Raw genomic sequence first — 27,000 nt, 5'->3', positions numbered from 1 at the left:
AATGAATTTTTAGATTTTTATTAACTTTATAAATATATAAATATACACACAAAACACAATCGTTTGACAGTGCTCATCATCACTAATTCGTATTCGTAAATTTTATACAAAAACATAAATCAACAAAATCTCTGACTAATTTTCTTTTTATAGAAATAACATCTGATTACAAAAATCTTATCGTGTTTTTCAATGAATTTGTACCATTTCAACAAAATGTACCATCCTAAAATATAACTATAAATCCTCATATATTATTGCAACTTCGTTAAATACTTTGTAAGCCCTAATGATTGGCAGAGATCTCTTCCTCTGATTGATTTGAAGGGGGTTTTGCAGTTATCAGTTTCCACAGAAGGTGATCGATAAGATAAGCAAGCGGATTGCCTATTTGACACAGGAGTCATTAAGACATTACCCGGAATTTTTGCGGTTTGGTCAAATTTAAGCTATAAATTATCTAAATAGGTTTGCTCCAAACTCTCGATTCATAATGAGTTCCCTGGAAACTACAAATGGTTATTATCAACATAAAAATATAACCATTGCTTATCACGGCTCTACTTCGATTATTTTTAACTAATATTATAGTTTAAACTAAATTGTTGGTATTGATTCTGAAATAAGGAAGAAATGTAACTTATTAAGGTATAATTAATTTTTTAGTAACTATAATAAATTATGTTTTGGCAAAGAGAATAAAATTCTTTACTTACTTGGAAGCGTATCCCAAATTGAGACAAACCAACGACTTGTCACAATAAATCCTAGGAAAAGGGTAAAGATTTTCATCCGCCCCGTGGTCCCCGAACTAGAGGCCTGTTCGTCCTGCCACCAGGTCCACTCATTGTGGTAGAATCGGGGATTGCAGTCCGGATCCGATGGCTTGTTGTTGGGCGGATGGGCATCTTTGGCGAACTGTTGGATTCGCTGCCAGAGATCCTGAAAGATAGTCGTATTTCGATACTCCTCGTACAGGTTGCTCTGCTCGCAAGGATCCGCCTCGATGTCGAAGAGACAGGGTGCCTCGAGGGGCATACAGGGCTTGATTCCAGTCGCAGGAACCGGACACTCGACCCTGGCCTGATCCCGCAGCTCGCTTATGTTGCGCTCCCCGGCGGATACCCGCTGCAACTGCTGCCAAACACTGGTGTTCCGAATGAGATCCTCGTAGTCCCCGGATCGGGGATCCTCCTCACTGGTCACCCGCTGGCCCAGCCAGCCGTCGTAAATGCCGCCGCTGGTAGTGCCGCTGATTACCTTCCACTTGCCACGCGTGTAGGACAGATGGGGTTCCGCCTCATCCTCGTCGATCACGTGGACAATCTCCCGCTCCACCGATTCGTATCCGTACTTGAGCGCCGACCATAGGTTCAAGCCATCCAGGCGGAGGTCCGGATCCGGCGATATTCCAGCTGCTGCTGCCAACGTGGGCAGCAGGTCGCCAATATAGATCTGCTGTTTCCACACGCTGCCCAGGCGCTCGAACTCAGTGCTCCAAATGGCCGCCGAGGATCGCAATCCGCCCTCCCATGGGGAATTCTTTTGCTGTAATTATTAAATAAATGAATTAATAAATGGAACTGTCGAGTAATTCAAGATAGCATACTATCATTATGATTTTAATTGTCGATTTACATAAATTCGATTTGAAGAAATGTTAATATTGAGTTTGTGTTTGAGGAATTATCTACAGAAAAGTAGCTATTAAAAAAATTACATTTCACTTTGTATAACGATGTAGTCGAAAAGTGAAATCAAATAAATCAATCAAGCTTTGTAAAGTGATAAACAGATCACGCCTGTCTGCTTTAAAAATATATATACATTTATCTTAACGTGTGTTAGATATTAATCACTTTCAAAAAGTATTTATTTTACCAAATGTAAGCAATTGATTAAATAAAATAATTTGATCGAAATTAAATTTTTCCCCAAACAATTATTTTTTAAAGGGAATAATGTATCGCTCTTGCATTCTCGATTCGTTGTTTTCCAAGATAAAAATATTAAGAAACATACATGGGAAAACAAGATATTAACAAAGGTTGTGTATGTTTGGTTAAAACCTGACAAATATTTACTCTACTTTTGGGATTGTACTAACGAAGTTTGTAAGTTCTACTAACTACAAAAAAAAATATATATATTCGGCTTTCCGTTGTACTTATTTTGCAAGTAGCAATTAGTAATCGAATTTTACCTACCCCTCTCAATGGATAGTTGGAGGCTGTGGTGGAGTGCTGTCCCTGAGATGGCCCACCATTGTCAGACAGGAAGAGCACGATGCTGTTTTGGAGCATTTCCTGCCGTGCCAGGGCGTTTATGACCATTCCCACACTCCTGTCCAGTCGCGACACCATTGCCGCATAGTAACGATGGGTCTCATTTCGAATGTACTCAAATTGGGCCAACTCGTCGTCGGGCGCCTGCATGGGACTATCATCATTTGCAGCGTGTGGAGCCAGATGACTCAAAAGCAAAAAGAGTGGCTGGCTATTGTTTTTCGATCCGTGATCCTCAATCTCTTGAATAGCTGCATCGGTGAGCACATCGGTGACATAGTGGCCCACCTGATCGTGGCTGGGTTTCAGATTGTCGCGGAAGTCATGGCCATTATAGCCATTGCTCTAAACAGAAAAAAAATTATAAATTAATTAATAAGTCTTAGAACATTGTTTAATTAGTTCTTAAATTTAAGATAAGTTAAGGTGTGGATACCATAATATTCTCAAAATATATATCTGAAAAATAATGGTCCACTTTCTCACTTATTTCTCACCTTTTGTTCATAGCTCTGGCTGTAATAATCCACATAGGCTCCAAGGTAGCCCAAATGGCGATCAAATCCCCGTTGGGTGGGCGTGAAGTTTCGCTGCGACATTCCCAAGTGCCACTTTCCCAGGAGACTGGTTCGGTAGCCATTTCCCTGGAAAACCTCCGCCATGGTCGTCTCGTTCAGCGGAAGACTCCAGGGCTGATCGTTCACGATCACATAGTGTTGCATACCTGAAATTGTGCAATCATTTTAATTCTGATAAATATTTTCATTAGTTTCATTAATTTAAAAAGACGAAATCTTTTTACTTAAAATTTTACTACATGATCAAGAGAAAAACTTGCCTGTATTAATGGGATATTTGCCAGTTAGAAGAGCAGCCCGGCTAGGTGTGCACATGGGTGCGGCGTAGAGATTGTTCAGGATAACTCCACAATATGCCAGAGCATCGATGTTGGGAGTGAGAAAGTTGTTGGAGCCACGGAAACTTACGTCATCGAAACCCTGTATGCAAATCATATCAAATGCTCTTTAAAACTATAAAATGTCCCGTTAGACTCACCATATCATCGGCCATTATAATGATGATATTAGGCTTTTCGGATGAGACGCTTAAAGCACCGGATAAGGCAATACAAAAAACTAATCCAGCAGTTAAAAACGAGTCAATACTGCTGAATTTTCCCAGATGCGATGACATGGCCATGAATGGAAGGAGGAAGATGTGGGACAGATACTAAAAAACAAACAAACGAGAATTAGTGCAAATAAGCGTTTTAAAAATTAACACACCAAATGGGCGAAAAGTCAATGATGGATGTGCTCGCTAGAGCGTTCCGGATATATTAGCATTATAATGACTTCCAATTTAACCTATTTTGTAGAGATTTACCAGATAGTTTTCGGAAATTTCAACAGTTAAGTTGTTTCTTTAAATCTCATATAAATACCAGAGTAGATCAAGTATATGAACTGATAACAGGCGGGAAACATCTCAGCAATATACCCTTTCGCAAACAATTTCAACCAATTACGAATAAATGGAAATGAAATGAAGCTGGGAATTAGTTAAATAGGAAGTTGTGTGTGATAGGTTGGGGATTGTTTTCTAGCAAAGCAATGGTTTTTTTTTACAGAATTTGTTCTATTCTATTGCGTTCAAGAAATAGCTACAAACAATCTTGTCTTGTCTACAACTTTGTGGAACATATTTATTTAATTAATTTAAAAATTAAGGTACGCATGGTTAAAATATTACATGTTTTTTATAGGACTACGAGAATTTTTCAAATATTCATTTGTTATTTTTATAATTAAGTATGACATAGCAACTAAAAGGCAAAGAGCAATTTAGGGATAAAGAGCAAGAAAGTATAATAACATCTAAAGATTAATTGCTATTTTTTTATTAAGGGTATAATTATTTTAAGAAACATTGCCTAGCTATATTTTTAAGCTCTATACAATTTGCTTTATTTATTGCCTTTAATTGATTTTAGCTCGTACGCCAAACGAATTGATTAAACGCTGAAACGATATGCAATGATTCGGTTTCATTGTTGCCGAATCATTTAATTCTGTTCACACACTTTTATTATCGCCAGAGACAAGCAAATAAACATGTTTGCCAAATAAGAATAAAAGGAATCCGAATAACAATGGGCTTATCAGGTAGATTTGTGCATGTCGATTCCACTCACAGAAATTCGCGATCGGGCTATATAGAATTCCGCGTTCTGATCTCTGACCAGCCGGACTCGAAGTACGGAGAGCAACTGAATGACAACTGAAAATAATTGGAAACTACCTTTAAAGCGAGTTACCGGCTAACATATATCCCCTTCGAATTAACATCAAACCAGATTTGGTGTGGGTGCCATTACAAGTAAAGAAAAGAGAAGTATTTTTAAGAGATTAGTTTCTCTTAACTAAACTCTGGTAGACTAAGCGTTGCATACTTTTTGGAGGACGCAAGTATTTAAATTACCGACTTCCTTGACAAACTCTAAAATGATATAGATCAAATTTTCGTTTTTTTTACACTAACCTTTAGAAACAAGATTTCTGATTAAAATAATTAACATTTTTTTGTAAAAATTCAAAAGTACTCCATTAAAAAATTATACCTCTATCACCACTCTATCTGAACTTTAAATATAACCCATATGAACGAATATTGCACCTTTTTTGGTGCTACATTTTCAATAAATAAATTTTGACTTTAAGAAATATTTTATCAAATTATTCTATTTCATTCTACTAGATAAGAGTATTAAATTCGAAATTGTAAAACCTATTTAACTGGATTAATTTTATTTTTTAGTTCATCAAATTTTATGTCAACAATCGTTTTGAATGTACTTTAATGTTATTCTATACACAGATAGCAGAAAGATAAGGTTTATTCATCCTCACATGTTTCCTCCTCACATTCACAAATATACTCGTATTCATCGGGGACGACTGTAGGGGCTTCGGTAATGTACGTGTCTGTAGGATACGTAATCGTATATGTACAACCAAACAACCAATTCCACCAATACCAAAATACCCTGGGTTGTACTGGTTTTTTCATCATGGCCCTTATTAACGAGGCAGTGTTATTGGGAACAGTTCCGTTGAACATTGGCGAGTGCTTGCAATTTTCCACCGGCTCCGTTCGGTTGCAAAGATGTTGGTACTTGCCATCGACTCCGGTTGTGCAAAGTACTCCGGGTGTTGTGGAAAATTCGTAGAGTGTGGAGTTTTTCTTTGGTGAACAGCTGTAGACACAGGCTAGCCACTGGTGGGTCCATCCACCCTTTTCGACCCTGGCCATGGCACAGCCCAAGCGGTTACTGGGTCCCACCATCATTCTCAAGAAGTGTCCAATCTCCTTTCTAAGACATATATTACTAGCGGACAAGTGGACTGATGACGAGAGCTGAGCAATACTTACTTATCGCTGGACAATCCATCCAATAGGCTGACAGCAGAAACGTGCTTGTACTCATCGTACCAGGCATTCAGCTGCGATCTAACAACCTTGAACGCATCCACGTTCTTCTTGAACTTGTTGTAGACCGCATGATAGCCCGGCTCGGAGTACAGTTCCGTGGACATGCAGCGATCAGTTGGATTTATATCACAGCGTTTTACCAGCAGTTCGGCCAAACGAGCCAGATCGCTGCTCCACGCCACTTTCAGCATACGACCTGCATGTGGTAACCTGTGAAATTGGCTCCCGGCCACTATGTCGCGATAGGTGTTGTGATAGTTTAATATGAACTTCTTTATTTTCTTGGGTATGGAAATTATTTTTGCGTTTAGACCACACTTAGGCGACCAGTCCTACGAAGTAAAATAAAAACAAAATAACGTTTAAACAAAGTACATCTCTTAGCGTGGTAAAATTCTAGTATGTTGACTACAAAGCTTACACCTTTATTTTTGCAGGCAATATGTGGTAGTTTCTTGTCAGCTGGACAGTTCTTTAACTTGCAATAGTCCGTTTCTTTCATTAAATTAACAACGTCCAGCTGAAAGAAAAATAGAAATCCTGCTGCAACGCAAAAACAACTCCACGTCTTCATATTCTCTTTGAAACTAAACGAGTTGTTTCTTATTTTGTTACAAATGTTATGTTAGGCACGGTTCAATATAATCAAGTGTGACTGAATATTTTTTTGTTGTCTCTATAAATAAATTTTCGCCTGGGACAAAAAATCAAGAAACGAAGGCTAGCATAAAGAATCGGCCAAAATTAAAAACTTAAATTGCAAATTTTTTAATGAGTCGTTGGAGTGGGCGTTTCCTTAGTTTAGATTTTAAGTCCTAGTCTGTACATTTTATAATTTTCGAGATCTCGACGTTCATACGGACGGACAGACAGACGGATATGGTTAAAATGGTCGAAAACGCTTCCTTCCAATCGTTACCTACTTTTACGAGTTATGTATATAAAGATATAACTTTAAGAACTATTTAATCAAACCTAATTAAAAGTATACTTGAATCATTGCTTTAATTACATAAATTGAACCTTAAATTGTACCCATGCTTTCAGACCCCAATAACTATTTGCTCTATTCCAATGTCTTGCAATATTAACATTATTATGCGAAATAAAAAGGAAGTGTAGTGTAAGTTTCTTATTTCAGTGTGTGCTTAAAACATTAAAATTTGTTATGGCATTATTTTATTCTACCTTTCTACCTTTCTTTTACCTTTAAATGGTAAAAGACGAAAAAAGTGTAAATTTCATTCCTCTTCATCACCGCCGCTGCCAGCTTGAATGACACTCCAGGTTTTCTGAACCAGTCCCCAGGTGCCTTTTGCCCAATCCCACCACTCACAACAGAGAGCACAGAAACCACATAGAATACTCCTGGATTGTGGTTTTCTTTTCATCATGCTCCTTATATAGGATGCAGTGTCATTGGTAATGACCACCTTGAATTGGTCGGAACTTTTGCAATCTTCGACAGGCTCCGTTTCGTTGCAAAGATGTTGAAATTTGCCATCAACCCCGGTGGTGCAAAACATTCCGGGATTGATAGAATACTCGTAGAGTAGAGAGTTTTTCTTTGGTGAACAGCTGTAGAGGCATCCGAGCCATTGGTGGTTCCACCCATCTTTCTCGAGCCTGGCCATGGCACAGCCTATACGGTTACTGGGGCCCACCATCATTCTCAGGAAGTGTCCAATTTCCGATCTGAAACGAGAATATGTTGATCAGGACACACAACACAGATGATACACACGACTCACTTATTATTGGACAACCCGTCTAGTAGGCTGGCTGCAGAAACGTGTTTATACTGATCGTACCAGCTATTCAGCTGGGATCTAACTATCCTGAAAGCATCCTCGTTCTTCTTGAACTTGTTGTAGACCGCATGGTAGCCCGGGGCGGAAAACAACTCCGTGGATATACAGTGATCTGTGGGCTGGAGATCGCAGCGCTTCACCAGGAGTTCCGCCAAGTAAGCCAGATCGGTGTCCCACATCATTTTGAGCATACGACCTGCAGTGGGTAGTCTGTGGAATTTGGTTCCGGCCACTAAATCGCGATAAGTGTTGTGATTGTTCAAAATCAACGTCCTTATGGTGTTGGGTATAGGAACGATTTGTGGGTTTTTTCCACACTGTGACGACCAGTCCTGAAAGTTAGAAACCAACTAAAATTTGTTGTACATTAAATGAAAACTATATTCGCATACTTTCTTATTATTGCATGCAATATGTGGTAGTTTCTTGTCAGCTGGACAGTTTTTTAACTTGCAATAGTCCGTTTCTGGAAGCAGGTTTACTATGCCCATGCTGGAGAAAAGCAGCAATCCGGGTAAAATGGAAAGGCAACTTAACAACTTCATGTTTCCCTTGGAACTAACCGCATGAGTCAATGCACGGTATTAAAAAAAATTAAAATTAGCTTCGAATATTAAATTTGTATATTAAAAGTGTAACTGAACCATTTTTTTTGGTAGGACGAAAAATGAAGAAACGAAAGCAAGCTAAATAGAACTGATTAAATAAATACCTTAAAAAGTGTAAAAAAATTGTTTGTATATCTTAATCTTTATAAAGGAGTTAAAAAGAATCTCGTGTTCTAAATTTGTTTGTTCGCTTGTGCAATCGGAACTAATTAAAAGTATATTTGAACTACTGCCCCAAAAACAACAATCCAAATTCGAGCCCACTTATGAGGCACATGATTCATTCAATCAACAGAATCGTTGCTTATTACTGATTAGCACTTGAAAATGTGACGCTAATTAGTGTATGTGATTACTTTTTGCTTGGTCTTCACTTAAATTTCGCCGAAGATATTAAGTTCTTTAATTTTAATTTCAGTTTAATTACTTTTTAATGTTTAAAAGCAATAAGTAAAGCTTTTTTATGAATTCTATAATTTATACAATTCTTTGTACATATAAACATGTATTAAACAACTAAAAAAAGGATGCCAATATATTATAAATATTTTTTGGTCAAGATACATTTTTTTTTATTAAGTATATAAAAAAAGGTTTTTCTGTCCTAATTTTCTTTGTCTAAAAAACAATATCCCCATGGTAAAACATTTGAAGATATTTTGTTAAGGGTTGAACTGACGGCTGATGAAATAAAAGTAGCTATGAAATAAGCACAACAACAGAGGCTGAAAAGAAGACAAAGTGAGAGAGAAGTTCTTTTTACCGGCTAAAGCAGGGTTGCCAGTCCACCGTGTTGCCTATTTAAATATCGCCAGCATATCTAGTTCATGGAGATGCACAGAAGTCGACTACCCGGTTTCTCTCACGTTTCACGAGAAAATAATGGGAGGTGAACATGGACGTAGGCGGGTGATGTTGGCCCTTTGGATCATAAAGCTAAATATTTATATAAATTTATTAAGATGACAAACGATGATAAGAAAAATAGTTTTTTAAATAACCTTGTCTGCGTACAATGTTAATAACATTTTATTTTGATTTTCTTTTCAAAACGCTTAACCAATTTAGATAGTGAAATAATTTCTTTTTAAATATTTAGATATAGAATACATTTTTTTATGTCTAACAAGATTTTAAAGAAACAAACACATTTTAATTATTTTTAAAATGCTTTTTATAATTATATAATAAAATACGTAGATATAATGAATACATTTTTTTGTAAAGAGTTATTAAGTCCTTTTAACCAATTCGATTAAAACGTACTTAAAAAAGTTTAATATTTTTAAAATACAAGTTCGGTGGAACAAAAAACGTTTTTACTTGGTTTTCATACTACAAATATAGAAAATATTAGAAAATCATAGGTACATTTTTAATAGAGGTACAAAATGTTTTGCAAATCCCCTAGTGGTTTCTTATTTTGTTACAAATGTTATGTTAGGCTCGGTTCAATATAATCAAGTGTGACTGAATATTTTTCTGTTGTCTTTTTAAGTTAATTTTCGCCTGAGACAAAGAATCAAGAAACGAAGGCTAGCACTAGGAAACGGCCAGAACTTAAAACTTTAATTTCAATTTTTTTTATGATTCGTTGAAGTGGGCGTTGCCTAATTTGAGATTCTACATTTTAAATCCTAATCTGTAAATTTTATAACTTTCTAGATCTCGACGTTCATATATACGGACTGGCAGACAGATTTGGTTAGAACGACTCGGCCATTGATCCTGATCAAGAATATATATAATTTATATGGTCGGAAACGCTGCATACTTTTCAACGAATACAATATACCCTTTTACTCTACGAATTAATTATATAAAGACATATCTTTAAGAAATAGTTAATCAAACCACATTTAAAGTATTTTATATATAATTGCTTTAATAACAACGGCCATCCAAATCAAACTACCTCAACCTTAAATTGAACCCATGCTTTCAGACCCCAATAAGTATTCGTTCAATTCCAATGTCTTGCAATGTCTTGCAATATTAATATTCATATGCGAAATAAAAAGGAAGTGTAATGAAAGTTTCTTACTTCAGTGTGTGGATAAAACATTAGAATTGGTTATGCCATTATTTTATTCTACACATGTGGTTTTTAATTTTGGCAAATACCTTTAAATGGTAAAATGCAAAAAAAAAGGGTAAATTTCATTCCTCTTCAGCACCGCCGCTGCCACCCTGAATGACACCCCAGGTTTTCTGAACCAGTCCCCAGCTGCCTTTTGCCCAATCCCACCACTCGCAACAGAGAGCACAGAAACCACACAGAACACTCCTGGATTGTGGTTTTCCTTTCATCATGCTCCTTATATAGGATGCAGTGTCATTGGTAATGACCACCTTGAATTGGTCGGAACTTTTGCAATCTTCGACAGGCTCCGTTTCGTTGCAAAGATGTTGAAATTCGCCATCAACCCCGGTGGTGCAAAACATTCCGGGATTGATAGAATACTCGTAGAGTAGAGAGTTTTTCTTTGGTGAACAGCTGTAGAGGCATCCGAGCCATTGGTGGTTCCACCCATCTTTCTCGAGCCTGGCCATGGCACAGCCTATACGGTTACTGGGGCCCACCATCATTCTCAGGAAGTGTCCAATTTCCGATCTGAAACGAGAATATGTTGTTCAGGACACTCAACACGGATGAATCACACGACTCACTTATTATTGGACAACCCATCTAGTAGGCTGGCTGCAGAAACGTGTTTATACTGATCGTACCAGCTATTCAGCTGGGATCTAACTATCCTGAAAGCATCCTCGTTCTTCTTGAACTTGTTGTAGACCGCATGGTAGCCCGGGGCAGAAAACAACTCCGTGGATATGCAGTGATCAGTGGGGTGGAGATCGCAGCGCTTCACCAGGAGTTCCGCCAAGTAAGCCAGATCGCTGTCCCACATCATTTTGAGCATACGACCTGCAGTGGGTAGTCTGTGAAATTTGGTTCCGGCCACTAAATCGCGATAAGTGTTGTGATTGTTCAAAATCAACGTCCTCATGGTGTTGGGTATAGGGACGATTTGTGGGTTTTGTCCACACTGTGACGACCAGTCCTGCAAATTAAAACCAACAAAAATTTGTTGTATATTAAATGAAAACTATATTCGCATACTTTCTTATTATTGCATGCAATATGTGGAAGTTTCTTGTCAGCTGGACAGTTTTTTAACTTGCAATAGTCTGTTTTTGGAAGTAGGTTTACTATGCCCATGCTGGAAAAAAGCAGCAATCCGGGTAAAGCGGAAAGGCAACCTAACAACTTCATGTTTCCCTTGGAACTAACCGCATGAATCACAGCTCGGTAATAAAATTAGCATCGAATATTAAATTTTAATTTGTATATTGTTAGGTCGAAGAATGAAGAAACGAAAGCTATCTAAATAGAACTAAAAAAAATAATTACCTTAAAAAGCGTAAAAAAATTTGATTGAGATAATAAATAAATAAAAATAAACTTTTACATAGGGGTATACTTAAACTTTATAAAACAATCAATATAATTCCCGTGTTCTAAATTTGTTTGTACGATAGTGCAATCGGAACTAATTAAAAGTATATTTGAACCACTGCCCCAAAAACAACAAAAATTCGAGCCCACATATAAGGCACATGATTCATTCAATCAACAGAATCGTTGCTCTTTACTGATTAGCACTTGAAAATCAAAATAAATTAATATATAAAAAAGGTGTTTCTGTCCTAATTTTCTTTGTCTAAAAAACAATATCCCCATGGTAAAACATTTGAAGATATTTTGTTAAGGGTTGAACTGACGGCTGATGAAATAAAAGTAGCTATGAAATAAGCACAACAACAAAGGCTGAAAAAGAAACAAAGTGAGAGAGAAGTTCTTTTTACCGGCTAAATCAGGGTTGCCAGTCCACCGTGTTGCCTATTTAAATATCACCAGCATATCTAGTTCATGGAGATGCACAGAAGTCGACTACCCGGTTTCTCTCACGTTTCACGAGAAAATAATGGGAGGCTAACATGGACGTAGGCGGGGATTCTTGGCCCTGTGGATCATGAGAAGCTAAATATTTATATAAATTTATTGAGATGACAAACGATGATCAGAAAAAATATTTTTTATATAACCATGTCTGCGATTTTGGTTTTCTTGCCAAAACGTTTAACCAACTTATATAGTGAAATAATTTTTTTCTTAAATTTAGTTATACTCGTAGAATACATTTTTGTGTCTAACAAGATTTTAAAGAAACAGACAAATTTTAAATATTTTTGAAATGCTTTTTCTAAATTATATACTAAAACACATAGATATAATGAAATGCAACAAGTACAAGTTCTATGGAACAAACAACGTTTTACTTGGTTTTCAAAAAGTAGGGTCTCTTTGACATACCATAAATATAGAAAATATTGGAAAATCATAGGTACATTTAATGTAGAAGTACAATATGTGGTGCAAATCCCTGATGGCTACGCCCATGGAATATGGGAGAGTGTTGGGCGAATAGGGAGAGCGGCAGCTGCAATGTGTTGCGTGGAATTGTGATTTTATGGCCGGTTGTGAAGAGACCAAAACACATGGTTTGCGGCAGAACGGTTATGTGAAGAGCGGAAAGCGGCCGCATATTGATGAGCGGCTCGGTATTAATTGAATTTAATCAAATCGATTCGGATGACAGCAATGGAGGAGTTCGCCGAGTACTATGGGTGAGTGGATGTAAAGAACACGCATGCAACAAGTGTCTAAAATTAGCGTTAAATGCAATCAAACACGGTGGCTAATTTTAGCCACGGTTTAGCACCCACCTTTCGGACACACGACGCGAATAGCAGCTAACAGCTTGTATCAGCTGAGCTGCGTATAAACAATGGCCAAAACTCCACGCGTCCATGCCAATGGAAAGCTCAAACAAAGCAAAATTAGTAGTGCCGTATGAAATCAAAACAATTCAGGGGCTTTCATCACGCCAACTGAAAAATGCTCTGCAAGGAGAAACTATTTTTACACTGTGCTGCTTTTTCTTCATTTGTCAGTCAGACTAAGCTAAGCGGGACCTTCCACGAAATGAAACGAATTTTTAATTTTATTAAATACGGTTTCTGTTCTAAAATAATTTTTTCATTATAAGACTATTAAAAACGCAACACAAAGCTGCTGAGTTCTGAGTGCCTTATCTCCATATGGTTTCCCAAGACACAAGATAAATGTTTCCAGTTGTTTGTAAGTGAACTATTTCCAGCGAAGAAACTATACATGGTAATAAAAAAACAAAATTATTTCCAAACACGAGAAAAAAAACTTTTATCAACATCATAAAAATTTTAATCAATATAATAACGGATTATAAGAAACAAAACAAGAAACAAACTAGTTCCATAAACATGTATTCTCTTTTTTGAAAGTTGTTAGAAAATGTACTTTTTTCTTTTGGTTAAATAAGATATATAGAAAATGGGTATATACCATGAAATAGTTGGACAACGTATTATTTATTTTTCACTGATCGAATGCGAAAGTTATGCATTAATTGTGCAGGATGCAACTGCTTAGCTACTTACCTTTTTGTTTAACAACGTCAAAAGTGTCAACTATTTGAACCGCTAATCGAACGCGACAATTCATTAGGGCATGTGGTAAACTTGGCCCATCGACCTGCCTAGTCATCCGGTAAAACCGAGAGTTCCCACCCGGGGTATGCATTCGGGAATATACAATATCCATGCTATAATTTCTGGTGGGGACGGAGGAGGAGGTTGGTTACCAATTAGCGTTGTCAGCGTCAGAGGCGTGATTCCACCTCGTTCGTGTCCGACCTGAGGATGCGAAAGCTTCAGTTCGACTTGAACTCACCACGATCCCCCGGAGCCGTAGAACCGATTCACTATTTAATGGCACTGGCGTGCACGGCGTACGCTCAGAAATAAGTGGAACGCTTTCTGTCGCTATACGCAACTCGATCAAATTTCAAATAGCGAATTCCGATACCCAAACTCAATTAAGTGGCGTCCAGATACATATACAGTCGTCAATTTTGCCCTCAAATTTTTTGAAACTCGATTCCACCCTTGCCAATCAAATATGGATTGCAGTTTGTGATATTTATTAAAGTGCGATTACGACGACAAACTAATAAGTGATCAGTTGAAGAGTTGAGAAAGGATTCGATTTAAAAAGACAGCAGGTAAGCAATAAAGCACGAAGCAGCTTATTGTATACAAAAATAAAAAAGTCAATATTAAATGATTTCAACTTAGTAAGTCACAATTTTTCATTGCTTGGGTTTAATCATGAAAAGAATATCCTTTTAATTTTTTTTTTCCATTCTGCCAATTTTAATCATTTTTTTACTTGTCCAGAGCTACAAGAGACATCCCAAAAGTAAATACAATATGTTTACATAAAAATCGGTAGACATGGGTAAAAAACTAATAATTTCAATACACTTTTAAAATCTTAAGTTATTTATTTAAATAAATCTGTAAAATCTATAATTAATAGATTATTTCGAGCGTTGTTTTAGCTTAGACACCGCACTTTGGAAGATGTTAGTATGGAGATTTCCCCTCTTAGTCATCGGAGATAAATCGCGATGATCACAAGACTCCAATTTAGATCAGCTTTGACGCGACTTGGCGGTCGTAAAACCGTTGTCTACATTCGCACATTAACGGACGCCCACTAATTTTCTTATGGCCGACCCATAAACGCAACTCCGCACCATTTCTTGACCCACCTATACCACCACAGGCACTTTCCACAAATTGCGAACGTGTTAATATGTCGGTTCTGTAAACATCGAGTACGGCGGATTATAAATATATTGCACGGCTCAGCAGAAGCCCTTAGCTTCAATTGCATACTTGCCCATTATAATAATGGTTTAACAATCTTTTTTCCAGAATGCCCAGTTGGAGCGTGACGAATGCGTTTCGCGTGCTCACACGCAAGAAGCCCCTGGAGGACTCGAATGAATCCAAATTGGCCAAGGTCTTGTCCGCCTTTGATCTCACTGCCCTGGGTATTGGGTCGACCTTGGGCGTGGGTGTGTACGTCCTCGCCGGCGAAGTGTCCAAGCAGTATGCTGGTCCTGCGGTGGTCGTAAGCTTCCTCATCGCTGCCATCGCCTCGATCTTCGCCGGCCTATGCTATGCGGAGTTCGGAGCCCGGGTTCCGAAGGCAGGATCGGCGTACATCTACAGCTATGTGACCATTGGCGAGTTTATCGCTTTCCTCATCGGCTGGAATCTCATTCTCGAATACGCAATTGGTAAGTTTTCAATTAGAGGCGCCGCCGTCTGATTGATTTGATTTAATTGCCCACAAATTCTGATTCTGATTCTGATTCCCATTTCGCTTTCCGCTAGGCTCCGCCAGTGTCGTCAAGGGTTTAAGCACCTATCTCGACCAGTTGTGCGGCAATCCGATGAGCAGCTTCCTGGGCACCCACTTGCCCATCAACATCGATGGGATGGGGGCCTATCCGGATCTGTTCGCCTTTGTGGTGACCATACTCTTCTCCCTGGGCATTGCCGTGGGAGCCAAGGAGTCCACCAGGGTGAACAATGTCTTCACCATGCTGAATCTGGGAGTGGTGCTGTTCGTGATCATCGCAGGACTCTTTAAAGGTGAGTTTTTTCTGACAAGTGAAGTAAACTGTGCGAAAAATATAATTCCTATTTATCAACTATTTTTATATTAGAGGACATACAATTTAAAGAAATGTTAATTATTGCAATTACAAAACGTGTATTTATAATTTTGTTGAAATCTAAAGTAAAATTGTTGATCACCATTTATATGATTAGAAATTGTTTAGTTTTTTTTAACTTATCAATTAATAACACCTTTTCTTCAGTTTCCAGCAGCAACTGGTCCATTCCAAAATCGGAGGTCCCTGAGGGCTATGGCAACGGTGGCTTCATGCCCTACGGAGTTTCGGGCATCATCAAGGGAGCCGCAGTTTGTTTCTACGGGTTCATTGGGTTCGACTGCATAGCCACTGCTGGCGAGGAAGCCAAGAACCCCAAGAAGTCCATTCCATTCGCTGTGATCGTCTCCCTGGCCATGATATTCCTGGCCTACTTTGGAGTGTCCACTGTGCTGACCATGATGCTGCCCTACTTTGAACAGGACGAGAAGGCCCCGCTACCCCATGTGTTCCGCATAAATGGCTGGCATGTGGCCGAGTATGTGGTCAGCATTGGAGCAATGTTTGGACTGTGCTCCAGCATGATGGGAGCCATGTTCCCACTGCCAAGAATCGTGTTCGCCATGTCCAACGATGGATTGCTGTTCAAGTTCCTCGGGGACATCAGTGAAAAGTACAAGACTCCGTTCAAGGGAACCATGATCACGGGTCTGCTGACGGGCATCCTGGCGGCCGTTTTTAATCTCAGCCAGCTGGTGAACATGATGTCCATCGGCACCCTGCTGGCCTACTCCATGGTGGCCAGTTGCGTCCTCATGCTGCGCTACGAGGTGGACGATCGTCGGGAAAGCCGCATCGTGGGCAACGGACGTGCCATGAGTCTGGAGCAGGATCGGCCCTGTGCCCTCTGGAGGCGGATCTTCAACCTTAATGGCCAGGCGGTACCCACCAAGCAGACTTCAAGGATCGTCACCTACAGTGTGACTCTGTTCTGTAAGTGTCATGCAATTAATCTTAGACTTATTAATGTAACCATTTTACTGACCTAATGTCAAGAACAGCATTATTTAATGATATTTAATAATTCATTTGGTACTATATTTTAATTTTATAGCAAAAATTGTTTCAAATAATAAAAGGTTTTAAAATTCAACCGCATGAAATCCAGATCTAATGAAACCTCTTAATTTTCAGCTCTTTGGTGCATGGTCTTCTCGCAGATTCTGACCAAGTTCGAGGAGGATCTGGCGAACGTGACGTCTTTCGATGGCATTAAGCTGGTGCTGGGCACCATACCCCTGGTAGTGCTGCTGCTGATCATCTCGCGCCAGCCAACCTCGGGGGTGAAGCTGTCGTTCAAGGTGCCGCTGGTGCCCTGGCTACCGGGCATCTCCATACTGATCAATATCTACCTGATGGTCAAGCTGGACATCCTCACCTGGGTGCGCTTCAGCATTTGGATTGCCATCGGACTGGCCATCTTTCTTTCCTACGGCATCCGTCACAGTCGACTGAGGCAGCGGGAGCAGCGCAACAACTCCATTGCCATGATGAGGGACTGCAGCAACTCGGCGTTGTTGGGCGGCCAGGAGAACTCCAAGTACAGCAACGAGGTGCCGCTGATATTGATGCACAGTACATCCTAATTGCACACTGATATTTATTTACACTGAACATGCGATTTATTTTTTGGCTACATAGTCACCTATGTAATTCATCATCCATATACTCACCTATGTAATTTACACATGCACTTAGCCCCATATCGTAAAATAGGAAACCAAAAACTACAAAAAGTACAATAAGTTAGCTGAAAGCAATAAACACGATATTCTTATGCTAATTTTGATCTTCTGGATTTGTTTATAATTTTTTGAAAGTAAACTAGCACTTACAATATATAAATGTAAATTTAACAACAATCGTAGGATCAACTGTATTTCCGTTTCACATGTCACTTGATTTTGGTTCGTCAATTTTTGGATTTAAAATAATTATAATGTCGCTGACATATTCTTTAAATATGGACTATTTTCTTCGTTAGACGCTTGACTACTTTCATAAAAACGACAGATTTGACAGAAATGTTGTTATCTAAGTATACTTCTACTACACTAATAACAATTGCAATGTTTCCAAGAGTTATATTTCGACTTTGGTAGCTTCGGTGGCTTTGCGCTCGCTGCTGTCCCTTTCCCGCTCCACGGCCTCCTCCTCTTCAGCCTCCTCGCGTTGCTCCTCGGAGGAAGCCTGTTCCTCCTCATCATTAGCAACAATAATAAAATCACTGTCTGTCGCCCTGGAGGAGCTCTTTTCGCTGGAGCGATTCGAACTCTGATGCGAGTCAAGGGCAGATGCGTAGAAGGCAGGGTTGCAGGTGAATTCCTGCTTCTTGGCGGCATTCACTTCACGTGCAATTGTGGACACTGCACTGGGGTTAACGTTCTGGCTGTGATTGGACAAGCCCCCCTGCGCGTGCTGCCCGAATCCCATGCTGCCGGAAACGGGTTTTACTGTCGGGCGCTTGCTTTTTGCCAGTCCGCCTGTGACTAAGTTGGGAGAAAATCCCGGTGGCGGCTTGAAGCCGATGTGAGGGGCATTGCAGGTGTCCATCTGGAAGACGTGACGTGTCCGGGAGCTGCCCAGTTGCTTCTCCACGCGCAGGGACTGGGCGGGCACGACCGGCGGACGACGGGACACTCGCGGCATGGTCGCCTGAGACATCTCCGCCAGTTCTCCGGTGGGCGACTTCCCAGCGCCACCGCTTGGCTGATCTCCGAAGCCGTACATTCGCTCGTGGCGCTCGTGGACATTGCCGTCGAAGTCCTTGGACATTTGCCTGCTGGCCGAAATCTTGGGAACCTCAGGTGCGGGCAGAAGCGGTGCCACTTGCACCGCAGCCGGTATATTGACACTGGTGCCCAGTCCCAGACGCTGCTTCACATCGCTCATCGTCTGTTGTGCCTGCTGACGTGCCTTTTCCGCTCCAACCTCCAGCAAGTACACCATCTCGTTGCGCCTGGTCATGTGATGCAGGATCTGCTCCCGTATCGGACGCAAGTGCTCGACCACGGCCTCCGCTACACGGTCTTTGTACTTGGCCGTGTCCAGGGTGGCGGCCTCGTCCACCACCGACTCAATCGACTGCCCGGTGACCTGAGAATGGATGTTGACCAGGTTGCTCACGCCGGCTCGCTTGCCAGGATTGTAGGTGATGTCCGAGGTGAAATCTGTGACTGCTTTTTTTATCTTCTGCGTGATCAGCTCAGGCGAATCGCACAGATTTATGGTGGCTTTCGGATTTGCTTCCGACTTTGACATCTTTTTGGATGGATCTCGAAGGGACAGCACCCGGGAGGCGTCTCCATCCTCGACGATAGCATGGCACACAGGGAAGGTCTCGCCATAGCGACCGTTGTAGGTTTTGGCCAAGTGCTGCGCCAGCTGGATGTGCTGTATCTGATCAGCTCCCACAGGAACATGGGTGGCCCTCAGAAAGAAATTGAAAGAAAGTCAGGTTATCAATATAAGTTACACAACAATAATAATATTAATAATCAGTAAACATAAAATGTGTATTTGACATTAGAATCTAGTGATTAGATCAACAACTTCAAAACTTCTGTCAAAAAGTTTCTTTAATAACTAGATAGTTAGATAATGCATTAAGCATTAAAATTTTACATTAAAAACATCACTATTGACGAAAGTACATGTAGTGACGATGTACACCAAGAGTGTGTGCAAAGGAGACTACTATATATAGCCGTAGAATTGAAAATATTTATTCATCCACATACTGTGGATCCCCAAAAATCTATCGCGGGGGGTATATAAACTTACTTGTACAGCATAATATCGGCTGCTTGGAGGACCGGATAGACGTACAACCCCAGTGGGACATCTTTGAGCAGGCGGGACTTCTCCCGGAACTGTGGCAGTTGAGCCAGACGCGGCATCGTGGTCATCGAGCTGAGGATCCAGTTGAACTCGGCGTGCTCGGCGACGGCGGACTGGACGAAGAGTGTGCTCTTGGCGGGATCGATGCCGCAGGCGAGCAGCGTGGCGGCCATGGTAAAGATGTTTTCGCGCAGCAGGGGCGGATTGTGGGGCATGGTGATGGAGTGCAGGTCCACGATGCAGACGGTGACATCATCGCGGGCATTCTGCAGCTGCACCCACTTGCGCACGGCGCCCAGATAGTTACCCAGGTGCAGGGATCCCGTGGGCTGGATGCCACTGAACACCTTCCTTGGCCAGCGGCTGTTCTGCTGGGATAGGAAAACAAAGTAAAGTAGAGTGTTATGTAAACAAAGACCACCGATAGACTCACTTCCTCGGGACCACTGCCGATGGTCTGGGACTGGGGCTGGAACTTCTGCTTGCTGCCACCAGTTACCTGGGCCGTCGCCGATAGCGTTCCCGGAGTTCTACTAGCCAATCCCGGCAAAACACCCCTCGCCTGAATGCAGCGCCGCTGAAAACGCACCGGTCCCGCTTCCTTTGTGGCCACCTCAGACAGGCTGCCCGTCAGCTTGCCAACTCGGAACATTGCAATGAGCTATGAATTTTGTACCCCAAACCTTTAAGCAAAAAATGTTGGGAATAATGCAGTGCTAAATGTGAGAACTAAAGCCCGAAAAATAACTATTTTGTTTGATTCAAGCGGGCCGAAATTTTGACACTGAGTGCTCGGCGAGCGTTGCCGGATCGTTTTCGAAACACCGGCGCGACAGCTGTTCACAGTGATGCCAAGCTGGAGAGTTTTCCGCTGAATCTCTTGTGAACTAAAAATAGCTTTTTTTGGCTACTGTTTTAAAAATGATTATCAACAGGTCAGAAATTAAAAGAAAATAATGATTGTTTTTTGTTTTCAAATGCCTTGTTTCAAAAATAAATTAATTAATACAATTGTTAACCGGTGATGAGTAGCCTCAGAACTTCAGCTGGCTTTTCTTTAGCTTTATTGGTAGTTACTATAACATTTTAAGACATTCAAAAACCAAAATTCTATTGAACGCCTTGAGTTTCGAGTTTTCAAACTGTGTTGTATTTATTCTAGCTTAATACACATATTACATTGCAATTAACGCCTGGCGCCATTACCAATATTTATAGTTTCCACTTTATAGTTCCTACATTGAGAGTCACAAATATGCGGAGACTTCATTTTCGGCTGTCAGGATAATTTTCGATTTGGGGGATTTTTCAAAGATTTAAAACGCGGTGCAAAATTCTCCAAAAGCTGGCAGGGATTGGGAAGTGCTTAGAAATTGATGGGTTTGCCGAATGCAGCCGCAACGTTTGCTTCGCGCAAGGCCTCGGAACAGGTCTGAAAAATAAAACAATTAGATGTATTAGCTCTGCTTATGCTTGGCTATGGCAAAAACTTGCATCACTCAAGACTAAACATTTTTCGTTTCTGAATATTAAAGCTCATTGAAGCCTCAAGTAAAAGTTATTAAACTTTTACTACAATGGAAAAGTCAATTTTAAGTTATGCAAGTTGTTTGATTGTTGATCACTCACTGGATGCGCATGGCAGACGCGGGCAACGTCCTCGGCTGCTGCTCCGTACTCCATGGCCAGCACAGCCTCATTGATCAGCTCGCCGGCACCAGGTCCAATGATGTGAGTTCCCAGGATCTTGTCGGTGGCACTGTCGGCCAGAACCTTGACGAAACCATCGGTTTCGTTGTTGGTCTTGGCACGCGAGTTAGCCAGGAAGGGAAACTTGCCCACCTTGTAGGCAACGCCCTCCTGCTTCAGCTGCTCCTCGCTCTTGCCCACCCACGCGACCTCGGGATGCGTGTAGACCACACTGGGCACGCAGTTGTAGTCGATGTGGACGTGGCCGCCGTTGATGCCCTCGATGGTGATGAGACCCTCATCCTCGGCCTTGTGCGCCAGCATAGGTCCGTGGATGCAGTCGCCAATGGCGTAAATGTTGGGCACCACCGTCTGGAAAGTGGCGTTAACGGGGATCCTGCCGCGGTCGTCCTTAACAATGCCCACAGCCTCCAAACCCAGACCCTCGGTGTAGGGACGACGTCCCACACTGACCAGCAGGGCGTCGCACTCGATCTCCTCCTTCTCGCCGGACTTGGCGTTCTCCACCGACACGGTGACATTGTCGCCGCTGCGTGAAGCGGCCATCACCTTGGTGCCCAGCTTAAACTTCAAGCCCTGCTTGGTGAGCACCTTCTGGAAGGTCTTGGAGACCTCGTTGTCGATGCCCACGCCGCCGATCGTGTCCATGAACTCGATGGCAGTGACCTCAGCGCCCAGACGTGACCACACTGAGCCCAGCTCCAAACCAATGACGCCGGCGCCGATGACAACCATGTGCTTGGGCACTTTGGCCAGCTTCAGGGCGCCAGTGCTGCTCACAATCACCTCCTCGTCGATCTTTAAGGAATGACGATAAGGTAATACAAGTATTCCAGCTGTTTTTCAAGTTTTCCGCACTCACTTCGATGCCCGGGAATGGGGTAACCTCGGAGCCGGTGGCGATGAGGATGTTCTTGGTCTTGACCGTCTCCGTGGAGCCGTCGGACTTCTTGACCTGCACCTCGTTGGGGTTTACAATGCTGCCGAAGCCCGTCAGCTGTGTGACCTTGTTCTTCTTGAAGAGCATGGCAATGCCGCCGGTCAGGGCCTTCACTGCGTTTGACTTCTGACCCATGAGCTTCTCCAGATCGAGGCTAACGCTGCCGACGTTGACGCCGCGGCTCTCCAGATCGCCGGAGTGGGCCATGTGGTAGTAGTGGGAGTTGTTCAGCAGTGCCTTTGAGGGAATGCAGCCGACATTGAGGCAAGTGCCGCCCAGAGTGGCCTCCTTCTCCACGCTGACCGTCTTCATGCCCATCTGGGCGGCCTTGATGGCGGCCACATAGCCACCAGGTCCGGAGCCGATCACCACGATATCTGCCTCGTGCGTGTTGGAGTAGCAGCGTGCGTTGAGGGCACCCAGAATGGCGGCATTGGTGCGCAGAGGAGTCTGGAAAGATAAGACATTACTAGAGGTTTTGGGGCCTTATCGTTCATCACGCCAATCGCACGCAGTCAGCACTAATCTCCGGCCGCATATCAGCTGATAATTGGCCCAATTAGCGACCTTGAAAACGGGGCCAAACAAATCCTTCAAGTCGCCAGTGATTCAGCCACTGCGATCATATGAGCACTGCAGGTGGTACCAATGCATTTTCCAGGCTTTTCCTGCCCATTTTGCGGCCCCCTCGGTGAGGTTAGATTGCATAACTTCGGGGGCGAAAGGCGATTGGGGTTTCTGCTGCATCGTCCGATTTTTACCTTGGCTACTGCCGACACAACATGACGAAGCGTGGACTGCATGGCTGGTGTGGGCGAGTTATGAGGATTATCGTTATTTAACTACAAACACAACACTAATTTGATGTGTTTTTCCGACTGTTTTCAGTGCTGTGGAGAGCGGGGCGGTCGCAGGGCTGGCGAATCGCATTCGATTGTGGTCATATGATGGCCATCGATTAGTCGATAGGTTTAAGTAGATTTCTACTCTATTGTATTTTATAGAACTGCATTTATTTTTTAATCTAATATGATGTTAAGCAATAAGTTTAGAAAACATATACATAAACGTATTTTTAAACATCAGCCAGCTTACGTAAATATATATTGTTCGCTAAATTAATAAATAAGCACACTCTCAACATTTATTAAACCTGATTTTATTTAAATAATAGCATAATTATAAAGAACAACATGATCACTGATCACTGATGGATTTCTTACGATAGATCTGCTGAACGCGTATGATCGCTGATCATGTTGCAAAAATTCTTCTATCATGTATCAAGAAAAGGTAGCGTTCTATTTTAACGCTCGATGGTGTAAATATCGATAAGAATAAACAAAATAATCAGAATGCAAACAAAAAATAAATAAAAAACAAACAAAACAAGCGTTCAGCAGAACAAACTTGATCACTGATTGCTGATCCATCAACGCCCATTGACTTTGCAAGAGACTTTGGTGAAATTGACTTTTTTTTTGTAATTCTTAAAAAATTTAGTTGCCGTAAGGATGTTTTATTTCATTTGATTTTAATTTTACTATTTATAAATATGCAATAGCCCTTATTGTTAATTTGTTTTTTTATACCATACATATATACTTAAAATATTTGTTTAGTCATACAAAATAAATATTTTATATGCGATGAATATTCGATAACATGCAATACAGCTCTGTGTGATATGCGCCAACTGCTGTATTTTCCAGCATACTTTTGGTATTTTCTTGGAGCGTTCGCGTCGCGTTTTCGCCGTAGCCTCAGTTTTTCGCTAGCTGTCGCAATGCGGTCACACTGGTTCGCGGACACAACAAGATGGCGAGACTTGCCCCCGAAATCTGTTAGAAAACGCCACAAGAACAGATTGTTCATTGAGTATTCGACCAGAAAAGTGTCCGCCGAAGTGCCGGGCCAACGCGGCGCATTTTGCAGAGTGTGAGCTTGGCCGGCGTTGCCCGAGAGTCGCGAACGGCGTACCTTCTGCTGGCCTTGCCTTGTTGTTGCTGCGCCTGTTTGTGTGCGCGGTGCGAGTGTGTGCGTGGGCTGCCAAGATTGCCAAGAATCGCTTGATTTCCGCCACTTCCAAGATGATGAGCAACTACGGCAACATGATGGACTCCCCGAAGTCATCGCCCCACGGCGGCGGACGATCCCCCGTGGTCGCCCGCCAGGACTCTTCAGGTACCTTGAAAACGACCATTTCACTGGGCAAAACGCCCACGATCATCCACACCGGGCCCTTCTACTCGATGAAGGAACCGCCCGCCAAGGCGGAACTGACCGGCGACAAGGATCTCATGACCGAGTACGGACTGCACCACACACTCACCAAGTTCAAGGAGAAGAAGTTCAAGGAGTCGCTGGCCTCGTTTCTGCAGAACATCCCCGGCATCAACGACCTCATCACGCATCCTGTCGAGAACAGCACGCTGCGGAGCGTGATCGAGAAGCCGCCGATCGGCGGCAAGGAGCTCCTCCCGCTGACACCCGTGCAGCTGGCCGGATTCCGCCTACATCCCGGACCGGTTGGTGCCCCTTTTTTGATTTTATTTCTAATTTACTTGCACAGGTCCTAAACAATTACTTACTCCGCTTTGGATAAATCGTACATTTGGATGATCTGTGCATTAGTTTTCTACCAGTTAATCTCTGAAACCTATTTTTCTTGCATCTTGATTTAACCTGAAAGTTGGTAACAGTTATTGGGTTACATTGCTAAAAATACGTGTCTTAAATTTCAAAACTAATTTAATTTTACAGCGTTACTAAAATTAACAGCGTTAATGTATTTAAACAATTTTAAATTTTTAACAGCGTTACTAAAATTAACAGCGTTATTGTATTTAAACAATTTTAAAGTTGTTGCTGTTACTATTAAAAAGATACATTTGTCAGTTTTACGCTTAAAATATTATTGTAAACAAATAGTTTTTAAAAATTTGCAATATTAATTTATTAAACCAGTTATCAGGTTTTTAACTTAATGCTTGTATTGTTACAATTTTTTTTAGTCTTAACTTTTTTAAACTTAATTTGATTTATCCACCTTGTTTGTAGAACATATTTTACGTTTAACAACAAAAAATAAGTTACAAAAACATTAATATTTTTTAGATTTTCGTGTCGTGCCATTTTACAAAGTCAAAAGTTTTAAACTTGCACCTTTGCTAACTTAACCGATTCCGATTTCCTTGTAGCTGCCGGAACAGTATCGTACCACATATGTCACACCTGCGCGAAAACACAAAAACAAACATAAAAAGCACAAACACAAAGACGGCGTTACCACGGGACAGGAATCCACATTGCTGGGTGAGTTTTCCGCTGATATCTGGCTAATCCTGACCCTTGCCTAACCAAATGATTCTAATCTTACAGATTCGGCCGGCCTGGAGACTTACGAGAAGAAGCACAAGAAGCAGAAGCGCCACGAGGACGACAAGGAGCGCAAGAAGCGTAAAAAGGAGAAGAAGCGCAAAAAGAAGAACCAGAGCCCGGAGCCGGGCGTAGGTTTGCTGCCCGGAGGAGCGGGCTTGGGCGGAGCAGCGGGTGTCATGGCCGCCACCAGTCTGGGGTCGCTGGCCGGAGGACCTGGCCCCGGGCTGTCCAGCCTTGGGGCCAGCATGGGTCCCGGCGTTGTCGGCGGCATGAACAGCTTCTCCTCGTCCATGCAGATGCAGCAACAGCAACAGCAGATGCCCATGCAGCAGCAGCAGATGCCAAGCGGCAGTCTCCTCGGATCTGTGCTGGGCACGAGCGGCGGTCCGGGAGGTGGAGTCGGCGGAGGGGGAGGAGGGGGCGTGGGGAGCGGCGGCGGCGGGGGCAGCCTGCTTATGTCGCAGTTCTAGGCAGGATCCTTTAGCAAAATAGACTTGGCTCATTACCTCTCATCAGCAGACGCACCCCAGATGGCGACACAAAAAAACAGCAGACGGACCGGCGGCGGTCCTCTAAATGCAATTTTCTCGATAACGTTTCGTGTCTAGTTATTAATTTATGATTATTGTAACTGTAAAATAGTTTATTTCTGTAATTAGCCAACAATTTTTCGTTCGTTTTTTTCGCGCTAGCTTAATGAGATTTTATTTAAATGCAAGTTATGGTACAAAACGCACGCAAAACGTTTTCGCTCTCGATTCCAGCTCTTCCCCCCACAAAAACCCAAACCCTGCCTGCCCCTCCACAAAAGCGCTTTCTCACAACCTTTTTTTTGCTCACCAACCTTGTAATTTGTAGGGTCAGTATTTCAAGTATATTTCTGCAATGGTTTGTTCTTCCAGCAAGTTTAAAAACACAAAAGAAAGCTGAGATTCAACAAAATAAAAATGCCTGTACTATAAGTAATTAATTTTAGTGATTAGGCGCATAAAACAATAAACAAGCATACAAATGATCAATGTGTGAGTTTCGTGGTTATGGGGGATTGAAAAAACAAATTGCTTTCCAATTTTGTAATACGTGTGATGCTACGAGTCCGATATATGATATATTATATTTAAAGCAAACCAATTAAATCAATTGGAGTTTGGAAATAGAATAATATTTACAATATATACATATGTATGTTTGTTATACATATCTCTTAATATTTTATTTTATTGTTGTGAGGAGGGGATTTCA

At 41.6% G+C, this 27,000-nt stretch overlaps 8 protein-coding genes across 12 annotated transcripts; 2 read left to right on the top strand and 6 right to left on the bottom strand.

Moving 5' to 3' along the window:
* Window positions 1-31: 31 nt before the first annotated feature.
* Window positions 32-4,559, bottom strand: LOC128257508 (arylsulfatase B). Of its 2 annotated transcripts, none has more exons than XM_052988548.1 (7): window positions 4,480-4,559; window positions 3,342-3,515; window positions 3,124-3,283; window positions 2,783-3,009; window positions 2,208-2,630; window positions 717-1,548; window positions 32-639 (listed from the first exon to the last, which is right to left on the bottom strand). In XM_052988548.1, the coding sequence occupies exons 2-7, from the start codon at window positions 3,483-3,485 to the stop codon at window positions 593-595; spliced, it is 1,833 nt and encodes a 610-aa protein (XP_052844508.1). In that variant the 5' UTR covers window positions 3,486-3,515; window positions 4,480-4,559; the 3' UTR covers window positions 32-592. The 2 variants fall into 2 exon arrangements, with proteins under 2 accessions (XP_052844508.1, XP_052844509.1); XM_052988549.1 differs by having other exon boundaries at window positions 33-617.
* Window positions 4,560-5,071: 512 nt separating this feature from the next.
* On the bottom strand, window positions 5,072-6,412 carry LOC128257380 (antigen 5 like allergen Cul n 1-like). Its single transcript, XM_052988374.1, has 3 exons — window positions 6,199-6,412; window positions 5,718-6,109; window positions 5,072-5,658 (listed from the first exon to the last, which is right to left on the bottom strand). Exons 1-3 carry the CDS (start codon window positions 6,349-6,351, stop codon window positions 5,181-5,183), a joined length of 1,023 nt encoding a protein of 340 aa, XP_052844334.1. The 5' UTR covers window positions 6,352-6,412; the 3' UTR covers window positions 5,072-5,180.
* Window positions 6,413-6,892: 480 nt separating this feature from the next.
* On the bottom strand, window positions 6,893-8,133 carry LOC128257385 (venom allergen 5-like). The gene is made up of 3 exons (XM_052988382.1): window positions 7,981-8,133; window positions 7,529-7,920; window positions 6,893-7,472 (listed from the first exon to the last, which is right to left on the bottom strand). The coding sequence occupies exons 1-3, from the start codon at window positions 8,131-8,133 to the stop codon at window positions 7,019-7,021; spliced, it is 999 nt and encodes a 332-aa protein (XP_052844342.1). The 3' UTR covers window positions 6,893-7,018.
* Window positions 8,134-10,003: 1,870 nt separating this feature from the next.
* Window positions 10,004-13,958, bottom strand: LOC128257258 (venom allergen 5-like). Of its 2 annotated transcripts, none has more exons than XM_052988205.1 (3): window positions 11,408-11,461; window positions 10,867-11,258; window positions 10,004-10,810 (listed from the first exon to the last, which is right to left on the bottom strand). In XM_052988205.1, the coding sequence occupies exons 1-3, from the start codon at window positions 11,414-11,416 to the stop codon at window positions 10,357-10,359; spliced, it is 855 nt and encodes a 284-aa protein (XP_052844165.1). In that variant the 5' UTR covers window positions 11,417-11,461; the 3' UTR covers window positions 10,004-10,356. The 2 variants fall into 2 exon arrangements, with proteins under 2 accessions (XP_052844165.1, XP_052844166.1); XM_052988206.1 differs by lacking the exon at window positions 11,408-11,461 and adding an exon at window positions 12,985-13,958 and having other exon boundaries at window positions 10,005-10,810.
* LOC128257257 (cationic amino acid transporter 2) lies at window positions 12,627-17,670 on the top strand. Of its 2 annotated transcripts, none has more exons than XM_052988203.1 (5): window positions 12,627-12,885; window positions 15,079-15,446; window positions 15,544-15,804; window positions 16,035-16,820; window positions 17,022-17,670. In XM_052988203.1, exons 1-5 carry the CDS (start codon window positions 12,851-12,853, stop codon window positions 17,471-17,473), a joined length of 1,902 nt encoding a protein of 633 aa, XP_052844163.1. In that variant the 5' UTR covers window positions 12,627-12,850; the 3' UTR covers window positions 17,474-17,670. The 2 variants fall into 2 exon arrangements, with proteins under 2 accessions (XP_052844163.1, XP_052844164.1); XM_052988204.1 differs by lacking the exon at window positions 12,627-12,885 and adding an exon at window positions 14,119-14,360.
* Window positions 17,671-17,901: 231 nt separating this feature from the next.
* Window positions 17,902-20,545, bottom strand: LOC128257256 (tryptophan--tRNA ligase). Of its 2 annotated transcripts, none has more exons than XM_052988200.1 (3): window positions 20,161-20,545; window positions 19,671-20,098; window positions 17,902-19,317 (listed from the first exon to the last, which is right to left on the bottom strand). In XM_052988200.1, the coding sequence occupies exons 1-3, from the start codon at window positions 20,377-20,379 to the stop codon at window positions 17,970-17,972; spliced, it is 1,995 nt and encodes a 664-aa protein (XP_052844160.1). In that variant the 5' UTR covers window positions 20,380-20,545; the 3' UTR covers window positions 17,902-17,969. The 2 variants fall into 2 exon arrangements, with proteins under 2 accessions (XP_052844160.1, XP_052844161.1); XM_052988201.1 differs by having other exon boundaries at window positions 19,671-20,095.
* Window positions 20,546-20,854: 309 nt separating this feature from the next.
* LOC128257507 (dihydrolipoyl dehydrogenase, mitochondrial) lies at window positions 20,855-23,319 on the bottom strand. The gene is made up of 4 exons (XM_052988547.1): window positions 23,139-23,319; window positions 22,300-22,827; window positions 21,357-22,235; window positions 20,855-21,159 (listed from the first exon to the last, which is right to left on the bottom strand). The coding sequence occupies exons 1-4, from the start codon at window positions 23,178-23,180 to the stop codon at window positions 21,094-21,096; spliced, it is 1,515 nt and encodes a 504-aa protein (XP_052844507.1). The 5' UTR covers window positions 23,181-23,319; the 3' UTR covers window positions 20,855-21,093.
* Window positions 23,320-24,148: 829 nt separating this feature from the next.
* Window positions 24,149-26,777, top strand: LOC128257567 (mediator of RNA polymerase II transcription subunit 19). The gene is made up of 3 exons (XM_052988628.1): window positions 24,149-24,905; window positions 25,578-25,692; window positions 25,759-26,777. The coding sequence occupies exons 1-3, from the start codon at window positions 24,468-24,470 to the stop codon at window positions 26,226-26,228; spliced, it is 1,023 nt and encodes a 340-aa protein (XP_052844588.1). The 5' UTR covers window positions 24,149-24,467; the 3' UTR covers window positions 26,229-26,777.
* Window positions 26,778-27,000: the final 223 nt, after the last annotated feature.

The sequence above is a fragment of the Drosophila gunungcola genome (genome assembly GCF_025200985.1).
Source record: "Drosophila gunungcola strain Sukarami chromosome 3L unlocalized genomic scaffold, Dgunungcola_SK_2 000002F, whole genome shotgun sequence".
NCBI lineage: Eukaryota > Metazoa > Arthropoda > Insecta > Diptera > Drosophilidae > Drosophila > Drosophila gunungcola.
The sequence above is the reverse complement of the archived record's forward strand: the minus strand, read 5'-3'. Positions and strand labels throughout refer to the sequence as shown.

Coding starts and splice junctions, on each gene's coding strand:
- LOC128257508 (XM_052988548.1), bottom strand. CDS start 3,485: ATGGCCATGTCATCGCATCTGGGAAAATTCAGCAGTATTGACTCGTTT. Junction 3,010..3,123: donor CAAATATCCCATTAATACAG/GCAAGTTTTTCT, acceptor GCACAATTTCAG/GTATGCAACACTATGTGATC. Junction 1,549..2,207: donor CCAACTATCCATTGAGAGGG/GTAGGTAAAATT, acceptor TAATAATTACAG/CAAAAGAATTCCCCATGGGA.
- LOC128257380 (XM_052988374.1), bottom strand. CDS start 6,351: ATGAAGACGTGGAGTTGTTTTTGCGTTGCAGCAGGATTTCTATTTTTC. Junction 6,110..6,198: donor TTGCCTGCAAAAATAAAGGT/GTAAGCTTTGTA, acceptor TTTACTTCGTAG/GACTGGTCGCCTAAGTGTGG. Junction 5,659..5,717: donor GATGGATTGTCCAGCGATAA/GTAAGTATTGCT, acceptor TATATGTCTTAG/AAAGGAGATTGGACACTTCT.
- LOC128257385 (XM_052988382.1), bottom strand. CDS start 8,133: ATGAAGTTGTTAAGTTGCCTTTCCATTTTACCCGGATTGCTGCTTTTC. Junction 7,921..7,980: donor TTGCATGCAATAATAAGAAA/GTATGCGAATAT, acceptor TCTAACTTTCAG/GACTGGTCGTCACAGTGTGG. Junction 7,473..7,528: donor GACGGGTTGTCCAATAATAA/GTGAGTCGTGTG, acceptor TTCTCGTTTCAG/ATCGGAAATTGGACACTTCC.
- LOC128257258 (XM_052988205.1), bottom strand. Junction 10,811..10,866: donor GATGGGTTGTCCAATAATAA/GTGAGTCGTGTG, acceptor TTCTCGTTTCAG/ATCGGAAATTGGACACTTCC.
- LOC128257257 (XM_052988203.1), top strand. CDS start 12,851: ATGACAGCAATGGAGGAGTTCGCCGAGTACTATGG. Junction 12,886..15,078: donor GAGTTCGCCGAGTACTATGG/GTGAGTGGATGT, acceptor TCTTTTTTCCAG/AATGCCCAGTTGGAGCGTGA. Junction 16,821..17,021: donor CTACAGTGTGACTCTGTTCT/GTAAGTGTCATG, acceptor CTTAATTTTCAG/CTCTTTGGTGCATGGTCTTC.
- LOC128257256 (XM_052988200.1), bottom strand. CDS start 20,379: ATGTTCCGAGTTGGCAAGCTGACGGGCAGCCTGTCTGAGGTGGCCACA. Junction 20,099..20,160: donor TCGGCAGTGGTCCCGAGGAA/GTGAGTCTATCG, acceptor TTCCTATCCCAG/CAGAACAGCCGCTGGCCAAG. Junction 19,318..19,670: donor GCCGATATTATGCTGTACAA/GTAAGTTTATAT, acceptor TTTCTTTCTGAG/GGCCACCCATGTTCCTGTGG.
- LOC128257507 (XM_052988547.1), bottom strand. CDS start 23,180: ATGCAGTCCACGCTTCGTCATGTTGTGTCGGCAGTAGCCAAG. Junction 22,828..23,138: donor TTGTGTCGGCAGTAGCCAAG/GTAAAAATCGGA, acceptor TTATCTTTCCAG/ACTCCTCTGCGCACCAATGC. Junction 22,236..22,299: donor CCCCATTCCCGGGCATCGAA/GTGAGTGCGGAA, acceptor CATTCCTTAAAG/ATCGACGAGGAGGTGATTGT.
- LOC128257567 (XM_052988628.1), top strand. CDS start 24,468: ATGATGAGCAACTACGGCAACATGATGGACTCCCCGAAGTCATCGCCC. Junction 24,906..25,577: donor TCCGCCTACATCCCGGACCG/GTTGGTGCCCCT, acceptor ATTTCCTTGTAG/CTGCCGGAACAGTATCGTAC. Junction 25,693..25,758: donor ACAGGAATCCACATTGCTGG/GTGAGTTTTCCG, acceptor CTAATCTTACAG/ATTCGGCCGGCCTGGAGACT.